General features: G+C 49.1%; 5 protein-coding genes across 5 annotated transcripts; 3 read left to right on the top strand and 2 right to left on the bottom strand.

Annotated features, from left to right (window-relative positions):
* Positions 1–508: 508 nt before the first annotated feature.
* On the bottom strand, positions 509–1,081 carry BU25DRAFT_108565 (uncharacterized protein). Its single transcript, XM_033700317.1, has one exon. It carries the CDS (start codon positions 932–934, stop codon positions 644–646), a length of 291 nt encoding a protein of 96 aa, XP_033559865.1. The 5' UTR covers positions 935–1,081; the 3' UTR covers positions 509–643.
* An 86-nt stretch (positions 1,082–1,167) lies between these two features.
* Positions 1,168–3,500, top strand: BU25DRAFT_441173 (uncharacterized protein). The gene is made up of 3 exons (XM_033709219.1): positions 1,168–1,324; positions 1,382–2,302; positions 2,350–3,500. The coding sequence occupies exons 1-3, from the start codon at positions 1,302–1,304 to the stop codon at positions 3,368–3,370; spliced, it is 1,965 nt and encodes a 654-aa protein (XP_033559864.1). The 5' UTR covers positions 1,168–1,301; the 3' UTR covers positions 3,371–3,500.
* A 197-nt stretch (positions 3,501–3,697) lies between these two features.
* Positions 3,698–4,552, top strand: BU25DRAFT_412327 (uncharacterized protein). Its single transcript, XM_033706769.1, has 2 exons — positions 3,698–4,322; positions 4,372–4,552. Exon 1 carries the CDS (start codon positions 3,941–3,943, stop codon positions 4,283–4,285), a length of 345 nt encoding a protein of 114 aa, XP_033559863.1. The 5' UTR covers positions 3,698–3,940; the 3' UTR covers positions 4,286–4,322; positions 4,372–4,552.
* Positions 4,553–5,315: 763 nt separating this feature from the next.
* Positions 5,316–6,157, bottom strand: BU25DRAFT_108531 (uncharacterized protein). Its single transcript, XM_033700316.1, has 2 exons — positions 5,831–6,157; positions 5,316–5,779 (listed from the first exon to the last, which is right to left on the bottom strand). Exons 1-2 carry the CDS (start codon positions 6,019–6,021, stop codon positions 5,524–5,526), a joined length of 447 nt encoding a protein of 148 aa, XP_033559862.1. The 5' UTR covers positions 6,022–6,157; the 3' UTR covers positions 5,316–5,523.
* Positions 6,158–6,505: 348 nt separating this feature from the next.
* On the top strand, positions 6,506–8,612 carry BU25DRAFT_449768 (FAD/NAD(P)-binding domain-containing protein; the record flags this gene model as incomplete). Its single annotated transcript, XM_033709661.1, has 2 exons — positions 6,506–7,314; positions 7,369–8,612. Exons 1-2 carry the CDS (start codon positions 6,669–6,671, stop codon positions 8,610–8,612), a joined length of 1,890 nt encoding a protein of 629 aa, XP_033559861.1. The 5' UTR covers positions 6,506–6,668.
* Between the last annotated feature and the right edge of the window lie 7,448 nt (positions 8,613–16,060).

The raw sequence follows: 16,060 nt of genomic DNA, 5'->3' as shown, positions 1-16,060 counted from the left end.
GCATTCACGACCTTAACGACTAGTTTGGCAGTTACCTGCACTTTCATTCTCACGATATACGACCTGCATGTGGCATAAGCAAACGTTCGTTCATTTAGACGTTTCGGCTTAATGTTGCGGGTGATGGTGCTGTATTTTCTTACCTCTACCTCGTTTCTTGTTGACGATGATTATGGGCATAGCATTGCGATTGTTTAGCGCGCTGTCACAACCTTCAACACTCATGTCACCTCTGTCTCGATTATCAATAATTCCAGACCAACTCTCTGGCAGCGCGTTATTCGATGCATTCAGCAATTTTCTGTACCCATCTTTGTTCCAGACAAAAGCTACGAGCCTCACGCTACACTCGACGAAGACCAGGCGAAAATGAACATAAAGACGTGTCCCACGCGATGATGATGATTGCTTTTTGGCGGGAGGGCGTGCTCGCGGCAAGTCCTATCACCTTGTTGTTTCTAGTTGCGGAAGTAGCAGGGATCTGAGCGGTTTGCATATGCGCATACGAGCAGCCGTCGGATGCTCACAGCAGTATCTTTGCAATCGATGGAGCAGGGGCTAGTGTTTACTCTTATGAACCTTAACGAGCTACCGATGGTGGAGGACCTTTTGATGATAATAAGGGAATCAAAAGCTCTTATTTTTACTCGATCAAGTTCTTGCTGTGGCTTGAGTGATGTGATCTCATCTCGACAACCCTCGACTGCGGACACGGTGATGTGAACTTCCGCCTCACCATCAGGTCATCGTGTTCAAGCGAGTTTGCTGTCGAGGCAGTAATTGACGGCAGACTGACCGGAATAAATAGTGAAGCAATCCAATCCCAACCTCCTGCAATCTCCACAGGCAGAATCACGGTGTGAGCTGGCAACAGTGGACACGCTCTAGTAGTCCTAGCATCTTTGATGAAGGCCCTCCAGGGCTTCCCCTGCATCTGCTGTCACGATCGTTGTCCAGAATCGACAACGAGCAGCCCTGCATTCAGCATAGACATGCACATGCAATGCACGACCTGCGTCCTGTATCCTGAGCTAACATACTGTTTGACAGTTGCCTGCATCGTCCTACAGATCATGTAGAGATGCGTACGTAAGCTAGCGCCTCGTATTCGGTCGTGCCTGCCCCTCCACGCCGCCCAACGTCTTGGCGGCCGTCATCAGGGTAAGGCTAAAGCAAAACAAGAGACGACAAACGTCGAACGCGCAACGCAGAACGAGGCTGAGCCAGGCAGTGACTTTTGCCTCTGCGACCAGCTTTATACCGCTCCCAATCCACCTGCAATTCTTCCACATCACACCGCCATGAATATCATCAAGCTTCAAAGGTAAGCTTCCATGGTGATCCCCCGGATGCCACGGTGACTGACAGCCACTGTACACAGAAAATACCCCCAGTTCGAGCAGGGCGAGATCTTTGGCTTGCAGGATGCCTTCCGCAGGCTCGACGTCGATGACAAGGGCTACCTCGACGAGGCGACTGTCATTAAGGCGACCCAGCAGACAGAGCACCAGCCGTACGATGTAGTGCGCCAGGCGCTGAAGGAGGTCGAGCTCGACAGTTCGCGGCGAGTAGAACTGGACGACTATGTAGACCTCATCTCCAAGCTGCGCCAGTCGTCGCCGGCACAGCAGCGCATGAGCACTGGTCCAACACGCCCGCGCGCTGTATCCGGCGCTACCGGCAGCGCGCCCTCGACCCCAAAGCATGCCTCAAAGCCCAGCATCGGCAGCGGAGGTGGAAGAATCCAGGTACAGGGCTCCTCCGCGAACGTCACTCACACCATCAACGAAGACGAGCGAACCGAATTCACGCGCCATATCAATGCCGTCCTCGCCGGCGACCCAGACATCGGCGACCGCCTGCCCTTCCCCACCGACACCTTCGAGATGTTCGACCAGTGCAAGGACGGTCTCGTGCTGTCCAAACTGATCAACGACAGCGTACCGGATACAATCGACGAGCGTGTTCTGAACAAGCCGGGCAGGAAGATCAAGCAATTGAACAACTTCCACTTCACTGAAAACAACAACATCGTTATTGAGTCGGCGAAGGGTATTGGGTGTTCTGTTGTCAACATTGGTAGTGGAGACATCATTGAGGTGCGCGAGCATTTAATCCTGGGTTTGATCTGGCAGATCATCAGGAGAGGTCTGCTCGGCAAGATCGACATCAAGCTGCACCCTGAGTTGTACAGACTGCTGGAAGACGACGAGACACTCGAGCAGTTCCTGCGCTTGCCTCCGGAGCAGATCCTGCTGCGATGGTTCAACTACCACCTAAAGAACGCGAAGTGGCACAGAACGTAAGTTGCAGCACAAGTTACAAGAGACATTCAGCTAACATACTCAGCGTGACCAACTTCTCCACAGACGTCAAGGATGGCGAGAACTACACCGTTCTTCTCAACCAATTAGCACCAGAGACCTGCTCCCGTTCGCCGCTACAACAGAACGACCTGCTGCAGCGCGCTGAGATGGTCCTTCAGAACGCCGACGCCCTTGACTGCCGCAAGTTCTTGACACCGACATCACTGGTCGCCGGTAACCCCAAGCTCAACCTTGCCTTCGTTGCCAACTTGTTCAACACGCATCCTTGCCTCGATCCCATTACCGAGGAAGAGAAGGCTGAGATCGAGGATTTCGATGCCGAGGGCGAGCGTGAAGCTCGTGTGTTCACCCTTTGGCTCAACTCCCTGGACGTCAAACCCGTTGTACAGTCTTTCTTCGAGGATCTCAAGGACGGCCTCGTTCTTCTTCAGGCTTACGACAAGGTCATTCCTGGCAGCGTAAACTGGCGCCACGTCAACAAGCCCCGAGAAGGCCAGGAGCTGATGCGCTTCAAGGCGCTCGAGAATACCAATTACGCTGTCGAGCTCGGAAAGTCTGTTCAGTTCTCCCTCCCCGGTATCCAAGGTGCCGACATCACCGATGGCCAGCGCACACTCACCCTCGGTCTCGTCTGGCAACTGATGCGCAAGGACATCGTCTCCACACTCAAGGGCCTGGCGCAAAAGCTTGGCAAGCGCGAAATCTCTGACCCAGACATGATCAAGTGGGCAAACGACATGGCGCGCAAGGGCGGTCAGGGCAGCCAGATTCGCTCGTTCAAGGACTCGTCGCTGTCGAATGCCAAGTTTCTGCTCGATGTTCTTGCGGGTATGAAGCCTGCGTATGTCGACTACGATCTCGTTACACCTGGTCGCAATGATGAGGAGAGCTACCAGAATGCCAAGTTGGCTATCAGTATTGCGCGAAAGATGGGCGCTACTATCTGGCTGGTGCCTGAGGATATTGTTGCGGTGCAGAGCCGTTTGATTACTACTTTCATTGGTAGCTTGATGAACACTTATGAGAAGATGGGCGGGCAGTAAGTCGATTAAGTTCGGTAGGTTGGACGGTCTAATAGCATTTGATGCGAGATGTCTTGCGTGCGAGAAGAATTGATCTTTATGAGTATTTGTCTATAGCAAAAGTCTTCCCATGAAAGACGTACCAATGAAGATATGATATTGTACTTCTCTTCACCACCAGCGCGCCTTGGTTGCAACTACTCGATGTTTCTACAAAAACATCCCGTTCAAGCGCTGATACGCTGACGAAGGTTTCACAGTATAGCACGTGAGTCTTGATACTCAGCCCACCTCTAACATGACTGCGCCTCCGAGGCACTCATTGTCTCGCATGCTATTCGTGAGAGATGCATCTCCGGTCACTGGTCTGTACCATACCTATTATTTGATCTCACATGCCCTAATCTCAGCCTACAGCATGATGGCGCCAAAATTTCTGTTTTGTAAGCTGGCTGGAGCTTGGCCCCCTGTCGAGACTTCGGTCCGACCGCTACTTTGTACGACGTACTCTCTCAACCCGCGTACTACGTCTGTTCCCCTAAGCCCCGGCCAATCAGGTTGCCCGCATCCTTCCTTCTCGTCAAATGAACGATGGCCGATACTAGCAACTCAATGGACTTGAAAGTCCAGATTGCTTTCAGGGTCTTCGTTGTCTTCAGCCTCATCGTTATTGTCGCCAATCTGCACCCACAGCATTCACTTGGTGCTGCATGGTTTCGATCGATCTGCTCCTGCTTTCGCAGCTCGTTCCGGCCAAGGATTAACGACCACAACGACACTCGGATCAAAGATATACTGGAAAAGGATGAAAAGAACGAAGTTGGTATGTTTAGATCGACCTCTATCGACGTACCATCGTCCCGGATGTCCTTCGACGACACTCCACTGCGAACCATTAGCGCCGGTACTGGTTCTATTCATACACTGAACTCGTAACAACCCACTCAGATCTTCAATAAGGCCCTGTGAACAAGTGAGCTTTATCTTCGAATCTATTTTACGGTTGCTGACTAGTGAATTAGTGCCCTGCTCAGCGTCTCTCAGACGTCCACTCTACCACACACATAGTCCAATCTCCTTAACATACTCATCACCTAGCTGTGATTTCACGAGACCACATTCCGTTCAATCCGATGCTGGTTGCCCTTGATAAGAAGCACTCAGCATTGTATATCTTAGCGTTTAGCATAGTGTATCTTGTCCATATCGAACATATAAGCTCTAATAAAATAGGAGGGACTGTCCTCTTCTCCATCCTGCTGCGCAAGAAGCCTCTACTACTACATACTTGCCCATTTGTTAGCAGGGATATTTGTGACCGTTACACGGAATGTATCAGCTGTGCACGCTTTGGATCGTTCACCCGCAGGGCTCGTTATGTTTGTCCCGTTTTGCAGCGCTCTACAAACTATCTTGTGCTACCATGTCAACCCTACTCCTTCCATCCATTGTGCCAAGAGTGTCTCAAAGGAGATTGCATGATCCCTATGTTGTTAAATAGAGTGCTTAAATCCTTGGGTGTGCCTTTTTGTGCCCTTAGCTGGGTTTGCTATCTCTCCATTGAACCCGTACCTATGGCCTTACTCAAGGAATGTAATGTCTTCGATCTGTACCTACCATCTTCTGTATATAACCTACCCACCGAACGCACCCGCGAGGCTTGCACTGCACAAGCAAGCTGCTATACGAGTCGCTCACTCCTTTGACTTGTACCAGAAGCTGAAGTATTAAATAAGACCTTACCATAGTTAACACTCAGTCAATTGCAGCTTGAAGGTTGCGGCACTTACCCAGAAAAACGCCAGCCTCAGCAGCTCCAAGGAAAAAGCGAAGACGGGGGACACCAACGAAGTTAGTGGTTCCACCAATGTCAGCGCATATGGTCCCGAAAGCTATAACGAGAAAAGCAAGCCACCTGTTCAGAAAACTCCAATTCAGGTCTGTCAGCCAGGCACCCTCACGGCCTCCTACCTCTCATGGGGTTCCGCGCCTTCGTCTTTCCATCTAGCGCCCACAGCTCGTCTCCACGTAGATAACACCACATAGAGAGGTGTCAAAAACATGACAATTCCGCTCACATTCTCTTCCATTGACAAGGTCCGCTCCCCAAACGTCAATGAGTAATCTTGTCAGAGAGGAAATACTTGCGAGGAGCGAAGGCTTTTAATGCCAGGTTACTGGGCATCCCAAATATCGAATGAGTGCAATAGTGAACTCGTAATTAGACATATTGCTCGTCGTCTGCACGTCATCTTTCGTGCTCGAATCCAGAATCTTTGCGTTGCCTTGACGCATTCAAAAACATTAGCAGAGCGCCATTTGACCGTAGCGAAAATGATGAACTTATCAATGTTGGATTTATCCAGATAGCAAAGAAGGTGGATGACCGCGGATATGGGTAGAAGCTTGGAGTCTATCTTGCGGACCATCCTGTTGACTCTGAGCATGAAGTTTGGGTTGAAGACCAGCTTCAGTGCATACCTTCGTTCCATTCCCACATCGATACCGACATAGGATTCATCGCCATCTGAAATGGAGTGGATATCCTCCAGGTGGATTGCGATTATCTCTTCATCTGTTTTCTTGACAGACTGCATGCTGATAGTGTAATAGAGATGTTTCAAAGGTATTTTATGAAATAAATTGGAAATGGGCATTGAACTATATTGCATGTTGAAGTACTGGATATATGTATCCTCCCCAGAACTACCCCAGAGAGTGGTTCAGCCTCACCCCGCAATCTTGGGGAAGCAAGCGGTGGGGAGGGGGGGGGGGCACGAGCTCGTCCGACAAAGTTCTCCGGACAGCTCCGGCCTCATGAATTACCCTTCGTCCTTTGGCCGGACTTCCAGCGAAAACTCCGGTTGGGGAAGCTGTTATAGCTGCACGCTGGTCCCGCAGAGCCCACACGGAAGACTCAACGCGGGCTAAAGAACTGTGCATTAGCCTCCAGCCGTAGACGACGCCAAGCTATTGTTGCTGCAGCGGACTTCGACGCTCAACTTCGCCAACATGCACGTCACACGACATAAACCCCGCTTTCCCCAGAAAATGATCCGGCTTAACTTGTTGCCCCGCAGGGATAGCCACCAATTTGAACCCCCCCCCCCCCGATTCTTAATCGAGTTGTGCATAAATAGCTATGCATGTATCGAATGAACGGCTCGTCAGTCCCTTGTCTTTGAAGCAAAAAGAGGTTGACTAGATCAATCACATGCAACCGCTCCTATCACCGATCTCAGCTCCCGTCAAGCAGCATTAAAGTTCAGCACCGCCTTTTAGCCGTTTTCTAGTATTTGGAACCACCGAGGACCATACTATGGGCGACTGTCAGGAATCTCACCTCCTTCAACTCCCTTCATATAAGCGAGTCGAACCCGGTTCAGTCGACATCCCTCTCGGCAAATTCCCGGTGTCACCCAGCTCTATACCCACCGAATGTCAACAAGTTGCACAATCAATCATCAAGCAGTTCAATCAAGCACTTGTGGAGAAAGACTACGCTTCTCTCGCTGGGCTCTTTCTAGAACATGGCTATTGGCGCGATCACTTGGCCGTGTCGTGGCAGTTGCGGACTGTAAAATCACCTGCGGGTATCGCAGGATTTCTGCAAGAGGGATGTCGCCTTACCAGGGTTTCTATCGACACGTCCTCCGCCTTCCGGAGTCCTCACGTCAGCAACATCGATGGATTTGGGGACGTCAAAGGGATTGAGTTCTGCATTGACGTAGAGACTGAGGTTGGTGTTGGCAGAGGTCTAGTCAGATTGGCGGAGCAGCAGATGCAATGGAAGATCTTCACATTTTTCACTACGTTGGAGGAGCTGTGTGGTTATGAAGAGCCTCTCAATCATCGCAGGACCCCAGGTGTGGCACACGGAGGAGATCCCAATCGCAAGAACTGGCTGGAAAAGCGCCAGGCTGCTCAGAATTTTGAAGATAGAGAGCCAAAAGTTCTCATCATAGGTATGGGTTGATGTTCTCAAACATCAAGTACAGGACGCTGACAGATCGTGATAGGCGCTGGCCAAGGAGGGTTGACCGCTGCTGCTCGGCTCAACATGCTCAACGTCGATACTTTGGTCATTGATGCCAACACTAGGGTAGGCGACAACTGGAGGAAGAGATATCGTCAACTGGTGCTTCATGATCCCGTGTGGTATGACCACATGCCATATCTCAGCTTTCCCGCTCACTGGCCAATCTTCACGCCCAAAGACAAGTTGGCCGACTTTTTCGAGGCATATGTGCAGTTACTCGAACTCAACGTTTGGACGGAAACAACGTTAAGCTCCCCAACCTGGGATGAAGAGAAGCAGCAGTGGAACATCACGCTGCATCGAAGGCAAGAAGACGGCACTCTCACCAACCGCATCATTCATCCGAAACATGTCATCCAGGCGTCTGGACACTCTGGCAAAAAGAACTTCCCCCAAATGGAAGGGATTCCCAATTTCCAAGGCGACCGTCTGTGCCACAGCTCTGAATTCACCGGGGCAAAGGATGGTCGAGGCAAGAAGGCCATCGTTGTAGGATCTTGCAACTCAGGTCATGACATTGCGCAAGACTTCTACGAGAAAGGCTACGACATCACTATGGTACAGCGGAGTTCTACTTGCGTCGTGTCCTCTAAAGCTATTGTTGAGATAGGACTTAAGGGATTGTACGACGAAGATAGCCCTCCAGTCGAAGACGCCGATCTGTGGCTACATGGATTGCCAATGGAGTTGTTGAAGGCTCAACAAGTCAAGGTTACCAAGCAACAGAGCGAGCATGATCGCGAGATGCTCTCGGGTCTTGAAAAAGCAGGATTCCGTCTCGACCGGGGGCCTATGGACTCTGGTCTATTCTTAAAGTACTTCCAGCGAGGTGGAGGATACTACATCGATGTTGGCGCGAGTCAGTTGATCATTGACGGCAAGATCAAAATCAAGCAAGGACAGGAGATCAAGGAAGTTCTCCCTCACGGACTTCGATTCGCCGATGGATCAGAACTGGAAGCCGATGAGATCGTCTTCGCAACAGGGTATCAGAATATGAAAAGCCAGGCAGAACTCATCTTTGGTCGTGCGGTGAGCGATCGCGTTGACAGCGTGTGGGGTTTCAATGAAGAAGGCGAGTTTAGAACTATATGGCAGCAGAGCGGTCATCCAGGATTCTGGTTCATGGGTGGTAATCTGGCTGCTGCCAGATATTACTCCAGAATTCTGGCATTACAAATCAAAGCCCTGGAGGAAGGTTTGATGAAGTATGGAGCAAGATAGATCCCTATGTCGCAATGCAACTCTCTTCTGCTCTTTCGCACTTCGAGCCAAGCATGAAAATGGAGCAGTCCATCCTTGCTTCCTATGGAAGCATCTAGGCTCTGACTGGGTCGATCGAACCTCTGCTACAATCTGCTGAATCACATGGAAAGGTGGAGCAGGCCTTGAAGGTAAGAGCCTACGTGCAGTGTGTGGTACAGTAGTGATGGCGAAGTGTGGAAGGTGGCATGGAAGAGCAGTTAGGGAGGGAGCAGAGAGGCAGGAGCAACAAAGGAGGAGCAACAAAACAAGAAAGACAAAGCAAGAGAAAGTCAAAAGGAAGAAGGCGGAGAATGTACGAAGAAGCGAATGATAGATATTGCGTGCGTGTAGAAGCAATCTGTGATGCTCTCTTTCGGGAGCATCCTCGACGGCATGCCTCTCAAATAATCTCGCTTGACATACCTATGTATACAATTCATCTCGGTGAGCACAAGAGCAAGCGAGCATATTGTTCTAAATAATGGAATTACCCAGAGACTCCACCATATCGGTTCATGTATACGTGCAAAGAGTGAGTACGGCCCATGTAAGGATCACCAACTACCTAGGTATGGTTGGTTTGTTGCAAAATCCCCCGATTATGTATATAGTCGCCTTCTCCTAGCTAGATAGCAACTCAGCGCAGTATTCCATCATATTCTACCAGTGGCCCCCTGCCACCACAGTTATGAGCCGGAAAGCCTTCAGTCAATCACTGTGTTAAACCGTTTACCTACAACCTACACAACTGGCTGTAGACTGTACTGTCAACGCATCCGACTACTGTTTGACACAAAATCAATTTGCTTGTCAAGCATCAGGCAGAGCACGCCCTGAGAGGGCATGACGAGTGTGTATGAGCAGGACCAGCTAGTGAAAAAGACGTCAATCGTACTCAGCAGGCCTGATGACTGAGAGAAGTGGCTGTTTGTAAGAAAGGACACAGCAGACAGAGATTGGTTGTGGCCATATGTCAACCCAGGTCAATCAGAAGATGAGCTTAAAGCTACAAGATGAGAATTCACAGGAGAAGCCTGTGTGGAAGTTCAAAATACACAAGCATTTGAGGGATAGCAAGCAGACATTGACATTGAAGATCTATCTGCTGAAAAGATATCTGTCTAAAACACATGGGAAAGGAAGTTTGAGTGTGAGGATACATGGTGGCTGCAGAAAGAGAGGGCTTTGAGGAGCTTCAATTTTGAGATTGCTAGAACAATTGATGTGAAGCACTTGGACCTGATTGTCAACTGCACAAGCCTGTACTGTAATGGGCCAAGCCCTGGAGAGCTTGGTAGAGTCTTGACATGGATAAGATCCATCTATTTTTGTCTTGTTTAGCGTTATAAGCAAGTAAGACACATTGAAAACCTGTCAGTGTTCACTTTGCACATACCTTTACAGCAGATTCGTCTGGATGTTCAAACGACTGTAACGCCAATGAATGTTCCAACGCCCCCAAGTTTAGTTTTCTCATAGCGCTTGTACAGTTTTGCTTCGAGATTGTTCAAGGCAGATATATTACCAGGCTTGGCCATGATTATGATATCATCAACACAGAAGAAGAAAATGAGTTTGTTATTCTTGTAGAGGCATGGTATGCCAGGGACTGGAGTAAGATCAAAGTTGACAAGAGTTGCTGTAAGCTCTCTGTACCAAAGTAGATGAGAAGTCTTGAGGCCCGTAGAGAGCGCGTTGAAGCTCCCATACATACTTGGCATCATTGAATCCCTGAAGTGGATGGCAGTAGACTTTCTGAGTAAGCTTTTGCGTTGGTGAAAGTATTGACAGCATTGTATTGTTGGGACCTCAAGGTCGAAAGTAGGCAGCAATTGCCACGAGTGCTCTGAAGATTCTCATGGCAAGTGTAGCGGCATGGATGTCTTCTGTAGTGTGTTGAAGATTGCCTCTGACACAGATACAAGATTTGTACTTGAAGAGATAGCCTTCTTTGTTATGTTTGTACTTGAAAACCCATATGAGAGGAAGTCCGTCATATTGTTTAATGTCTACATCATTCCAATGCCATTTGATGTAGGTTTCTTTCCTCTTGATTGTGTTGAGTTCTTGATAAGCAGCCGCAATGAAGCCATCTCTGTAAGTTTGTGGAAGCTTAAGTACATCTGGTCAGAACTTCAGTTCGAAAGGGAGTTGAGATAGATGGATTCAGGACTTTTGTGAGTATGTTGATGTGAAAGCTGCCTAGTATTGATGTTCGAGAGCAAATGTTGATGGTTGTTTGCGCTCTGTTTCTTAGTACCCTCTGGAAAGAATCAAACTTTGGCTGAAACATTTCATGTGGCTTTTCGCTAGTAGTCTAGGCGCTCATCCAGCGCAACCCGATTTTCGACATGGCCATACCTCTAAGACGTGGAAGAAACGTTGCATGTCTTGTGGTTCGAGGGTGATTGTACGAATTGGCGCAAGTATCGTCATTTGCCAGACTTCTAAGTATCTCTTAAGAGTATTTCTTGTCATGATAATGTCTTGTCATCATCTGGGCGCTCTGCCCGGAGGTTGCAGCTTTCTGGATCGCATCGGCTTCCAAGCGGCCCTCGGGATTGTGTTTGAAAGTTGTTCGCATACCTGCTAACCTTCAGGCTCACTGCATACGTCTCTCACTGCCTATTTAACTAAGGCTTCTTCAAATTCTTCGGACTTCTTGGCAATTCTTTTGCCTTTTTATAACATGATTCTGTTCCTAATCATCCCGGACACTGCTTTATCTTCCCACCATCTTTCACCTCAAAAGGCCAATCCAGGTTCTTTTGAGTCTTCTGTACCTGATTTCTTGCCCTCCCAAACCCAGGAATAGTTCCCTCCCAGGTCTCGGGGCGCTGCTACTATGCAAGCGCCACGACGGTTAGCTGAGCAAAGTTCGCTTGCTGGCCGGTCTGAGGCGCAGCATTGATAACACCGGTTTCGTGTCCATACGCTTCCAACCACTCTTCAATGCCCACACTTCATCAACAACATCCACACACAGAAAAAACTTTGAAACTTACCCCAATAATCCCTCCTCGTCAAACTCGTACACCGGCTGGAGCTCACCGCAGCCTACACAACCATCCTATACAAAATCGCCCTACTCTTTATCCCGATAGTATCGAAGTCATTATACGCCTATTCCTCTCTGTAGCGGTGCGGACCGCTGTAGAATACTGATAGCTACGGTAAACGATAACATAGGACTATCGGGTCGATGGAATACTGCGCTGTATTGCTGTCTAGCTATGAGGAGACGACTATATACCTGACCTGTAACACACTAGTCCAGGGTGGCTGATCAGGGGTATAGATAGACACTGTATGGACCGATACCGCAACACTCCCCCCCAGCTGCCGTGAACAACAAAGCTGAACCTGTACTATCAGTACCATCCTGTGAGTCCTGCTGGATCTGGTATCTCAGCGTCCTGCGTACGTTCTACAACGTAACGCTCCACGTTCTCTAAACCCAGCTGTTCCACAAACTTGTGGTGTTTCTGTCGTACTAGTGACTTGGTGAGTCCGTCAGCAGGCATCTCTGCAGTTGGACACCAGATAACGTGTAGTCGGTCTTGCTGTACCTCCTGTCTGATCCACATCTGGTGAGTGTCGACATGGCGTAGTTTTGTGTGTAGTCTGTCCTCCTGTTTTGTGACTATACCTACAGTCTGTTCGTTATCACAGTAGATAGTCGGTCTCACATCCGGGCTGAATTGGATGTGTTTGAACACTCTATTCCACCACTCCATCTCTCCTCCTGCTACCGACAGGGCTACTAGCTCTGCCTCTGTGGTAGACTTTGTAACTGATCGTTGACGTGTTGCCTTCCAATCAATACACATTCCATACAGTTTGAACAGGTATCTGTACGAGCTCTGTCAAGACTCTACATCATCCGCAAATGCTGCGTCAGATGCTCCATAAAACGTTAACAGATCGTTGGATTGGTTGATGTACGTTGTGTTGTTCCTTGGTTGTTTATACGCTCCGATAGCAGTGTACTTGGTACCGATCAGGTATCTCCACACATGCCTTACGGCTGCTAGGTGCTTCTGACCAGGGTTCTGTAGGTGGCGCGCTAAGACTGAGTGTGCTCGTGACACATCAGGTCTTGTGAAGGTTGAAATATAGGCCAGTGATCCTACTAACTGCTGGTACATCTGTGTACGCTTGACATTCAGTTCTTCTTTACTTGGCTGCAGATAGCTCTCTGTCAACGGTACGGCTGGGTATCTTCCTGACGTCTGAGCCAGGTCAAACTTCACTGACACCTTGTCAATGAACGAGTCTTGTACTAGCCATATGGCTCCTGTTTTCCAATCTCTTACTACGCGTACGCCCAGGAACCACTTCAGGTCTCCTAGACTCCGTATGTCGTACGCTTCCTTGAGTTGCCTCTCAAACTGTCGGTGGTGCTCAAGCTGCTGTGGGTGTACTAGAACGACTATGTCGTCCACATAGAAGAACACAATCAGTTGTTCACTCGTGAACAAACACGGTACGTCCTTGACTGGTTTTAATCCCATCCTTATCAACGTCTTTTTCAGGTGCTTGTACCACAACTGTGGCGCGTCCTTGAGACCGTACAGTGCTTTCTTCAACTCCAGTAGCTCACCCATTTGTCTCACAAATGGCTCTGGTGTACGTACGTATACTTGCTGTTCGAGCAGTGCATTGAGGAATGCGTTGAGTACGTCATATTGATACGCGTGTAGGCCAAATGCTGCAGCAATTGCCATCAACATCCTGAATATACGTGCTGCTAGCGTGGCTGCGTACGTGTCTCCCCACTCATCTTGGAGGTCTCCCCTGACCACCAGTCTTGCCTTGTACTTGTACAAGTATCCGTCTTCGTCAAACTTGTACGTGAAGACCCACCTAAGTGGCAGTACCTGTACGTCTGTTACTGCTTCTGTTGTTGTTGTTGTTGCAAAGCAGCCCTTTTCTTGACAGCTAGTAAACTCTGTATGTGCTGCTTCTTTGAATTCCGTTCCAAATGGATACTTCTCCAGGTCTCTCCACTGCCTTGGAGGCTTTGGGAGCTTGTCTCTGTGTAGTCGTGTATGGGGTGATTCCCCTAATAGCTTCTCAGACACTGACAGATTAATGGCCAACGCAAACGTTGTATAGTATGATCCCAGTGTGCGTTGCCTTCTTCTTGACATCAAGACATTTGACTCATCAATCTGGCTATTGATCTCTTCTCGTCTTGGAGCATTGTTTGATCGTCGGTCTGGAGCCTCTGCTTCTGGAGGGACTGTATGCCAGCCTCGTGGCATCTCTATAATCTCCTGACTGCTCTCGGCTGTCTCCTGGTCTTCACTGACAGCGTTTGAACTGTTCTGGATGCTCTCCAATGATTGAGTGGGCTCAGGAGTACTCTCAGGCGTTGGTAACCATGCCGCAGCCTCCTTAGTTAACTCCTGTCGACCAGTCATCTCACTTATCAGCTGATCTTCTACTTCATCTCTGTCCAACCTTCCATAGTCAATATCGTTGACGTACGGTTGATTCAAGACTTGTTCCATCTCTTGCTCGTCTTTGTGAGGCTCTGGGATATCAAGAACTGTTGCTATCTCACGTAGCCTCTGTCGGTCAGGATAGACCTCTTCTGTCCCACTCTCAGATGGCATGAATACAACGTCTCGTGTTCGTACTACCCGTTGCAGTGTAGGCATCCACACACGGTAGATGTTTGTAGAATCGTAGCCAACAAGCTGTCCTACCAAAGCGCGTGATTGTAGCTTCTCCCCGCGCTTCAACTTTGTATTCAGTACGTACGCTCGAGATCCAATACAGGCTAGGTGAGCCACTGACGGCTTGTGTCTTTGTACAATCTCGTACGGTGTTCTCCAACCTAGGGCTTCCGTTGGAGTACGGTTGAGTAGGTATATAGCTGTCATACAACATTTGTTTGACAGTTCCATAGGCAGATCTCCGCCAATTCGTATTGCTCGTCCTCTGGTAACAATGGTGCTTCCAGCTCGTTCTGTTAGACCGTTCTGTTCCTCAGTATACTCAGCTCGTGGTTCAACAACGATTCCGAGCTCTCTGAACATCTGGAACATCTCACTGTATCCACGGTCACTGTCCAGTCTCACAACTGACACCTCAGCGTGATACTGACGTTTGATCTTTGCTAGTAGTCGACTAGCTGTATGTTTGAGGGTCGTTGAGCTCTTATCTGGTAGACAGCAGGCCTCGTGCCATCTGCTGTACTGGTCAACCGCGTGGAACATCCACAGATCACCGTTGTAGCAGCGCTCTGTTCTCTCACGTAGTTGAACAAGGTCAATACCTAATCGATAAAATGGATGTCCAGCGGGTTCTCTCTGTGGCCGTCGACTGACGAACTTGTGTAGTTTTGCCTGTACACAGATCTCACACTCCTTCCACTGTGGTGCCTTAGGTTGTTGGTCAATCTGTACGCCGTTGACATGGCTGTCCAGTCGATCCACTGCTTTCTGGCTTATATGGCCAAACAGATTGTGAGCGTCCTTCTGACTGACTACAAGAGGCTTTCAATCATCTCGTGATGGTCTTGGTACTGCATAGCGTGTTGCGTATACTGACAGTAGAGCTGGTTGTGGTGCCTGCTCTCTCTCAATGTCGATCAACCAGTGTCCGTCCTGGTACTGTAGTAGACAAATCACATTTGATGCCTTTTCTTGATACAGGCAGTCACGTCCTGAGTCAAAATGTACTCCTAGAGGTCTGCTGTGTGACAGTCCTACTACACTTGTGAAGAATCCTGGTATGTAGGCCACATATGTCAGCTTCATCTGACTCCGTCCTGTTGGGGTCTTGACATTGAGTACAACCTCCCCCCACTCCTCTATCTGCGCTAGCACACCGCCAGCATAGACGTAGTCTGTGGGTTCTCCTTTCTTTGTCGTAGTCCAATTGGGCCCCTTTGTGTTGGTGACGTGACAGTTTGATCCTGGGTCCAATATCCACCTAGTGAGCAGTGGTGGCTGAGTCTGGTCGTCTATAGCCGTAGTCTGTAGCATAGCGTTGCAGTGTGTTGTGCTTCTGACTGGTTGGCCATTGTCCATACTGATTACGGACTGTCTGGCGTCTTCTGTCGATTTGCCATCCTTCTTGAGTTGAGCTTCTACTTTCCTCAAGACCTTTCCTGCTGGATTCTCTGACTGTTGACGTAGGTTGTCAAACTTCTTCTGTACTGAACTGTCGGGTCTCCAATTACGTTGTTGTAGACTGTGATTGACGTACGGGCAGTCCTTGAATCTGTGTTTGTCTCCACAAAGGCAAATTACGCTTCGTGTCGATCCTCCTGAAGCTGTGGGTCCATCTGACTTGGTTGCAACACCTAACGTTGCAAAGGTACCAAGTGATGATGCAATTGGACGTGTTCGTCGGTAGTAGGACCGAAATTCAGCCACAAGATCTGCAGTTGACGTATACTGTTCTCCTTTTTG

The sequence above is a fragment of the Macroventuria anomochaeta genome, assembly GCF_010093625.1.
Source record: "Macroventuria anomochaeta strain CBS 525.71 unplaced genomic scaffold BU25scaffold_24, whole genome shotgun sequence".
NCBI classification, from domain to species: domain Eukaryota; kingdom Fungi; phylum Ascomycota; class Dothideomycetes; order Pleosporales; family Didymellaceae; genus Macroventuria; species Macroventuria anomochaeta.
This window is presented reverse-complemented; position numbering and strand designations above follow the sequence as displayed.

What these genes read in the sequence shown, in the direction of transcription:
- BU25DRAFT_108565 (XM_033700317.1), bottom strand. Translation starts at nt 934, where the DNA reads ATGCAGGGGAAGCCCTGGAGGGCCTTCATCAAAGATGCTAGGACTACT.
- BU25DRAFT_441173 (XM_033709219.1), top strand. Translation starts at nt 1,302, where the DNA reads ATGAATATCATCAAGCTTCAAAG. An exon ending in AATATCATCAAGCTTCAAAG is followed by an intron (nt 1,325 to 1,381) that starts GTAAGCTTCCAT and finishes CACTGTACACAG; the next exon opens with AAAATACCCCCAGTTCGAGC. An exon ending in AACGCGAAGTGGCACAGAAC is followed by an intron (nt 2,303 to 2,349) that starts GTAAGTTGCAGC and finishes TAACATACTCAG; the next exon opens with CGTGACCAACTTCTCCACAG.
- BU25DRAFT_412327 (XM_033706769.1), top strand. Translation starts at nt 3,941, where the DNA reads ATGGCCGATACTAGCAACTCAATGGACTTGAAAGTCCAGATTGCTTTC.
- BU25DRAFT_108531 (XM_033700316.1), bottom strand. Translation starts at nt 6,021, where the DNA reads ATGCAATATAGTTCAATGCCCATTTCCAATTTATTTCATAAAATACCT. An exon ending in GATGTGGGAATGGAACGAAG is followed by an intron (nt 5,780 to 5,830) that starts GTATGCACTGAA and finishes CAGAGTCAACAG; the next exon opens with GATGGTCCGCAAGATAGACT.